At 53.9% G+C, this 453-nt stretch overlaps 1 protein-coding gene across 1 annotated transcript; it reads right to left on the bottom strand.

The window, feature by feature from the left end:
- Positions 1-3: 3 nt before the first annotated feature.
- LOC104775006 (ethylene-responsive transcription factor RAP2-3-like) lies at positions 4-447 on the bottom strand (the record flags this gene model as incomplete). The annotated part of the gene is made up of 1 exon (XM_010499340.1): positions 4-447. A coding segment is annotated over one exon (444 nt), but the record flags the coding sequence as incomplete, so codon positions are not given.
- Between the last annotated feature and the right edge of the window lie 6 nt (positions 448-453).

The raw sequence follows: 453 nt of genomic DNA, 5'->3' as shown, positions 1-453 counted from the left end.
CAAGCTCGATATCTGCTGTTTCAGATCGTAATCAGTCTCAAACCCGTAACTCGGTTCTTGAAACTCGTCCCCGTTCCCAAACCCAACGCACTCCACCGAGTAACTCGGCTGAGTTATTAACTCGCTCTGAGATACTACGCAGAGCTTCTTCGCCGGAGGCTGATGATCAGTTAATGACACGGAGGGTGATGACAACACCTGCGGAGGAATAGGAGGAGGAGGATGATGAGTCAGATCTGGGAAGTTGAGCTTGGCTTTATCACCGCGGATCCGTTTCGCCGCTACGTCGTAAGCCACGGCAGCTTCCTCCGCCGTGTTGAACGTCCCAAGCCAGACTCTGACACCTTTTCGTGGATCTCGAATCTCCGCCGCCCATTTCCCCCATGGACGCTTCCTTATCCCTCTGTAAACATTCTTCCTCTTCCTCCGCTTCTCCGTCGTCGCCGGCTCCTT

This window comes from Camelina sativa, unplaced genomic scaffold, assembly GCF_000633955.1.
Source record: "Camelina sativa cultivar DH55 unplaced genomic scaffold, Cs unpScaffold07769, whole genome shotgun sequence".
Taxonomy (NCBI): Eukaryota; Viridiplantae; Streptophyta; class Magnoliopsida; order Brassicales; family Brassicaceae; genus Camelina; species Camelina sativa.
Note: the sequence above shows the minus strand (reverse complement) of the source record. Positions and strands in the feature narration are given on the sequence as shown.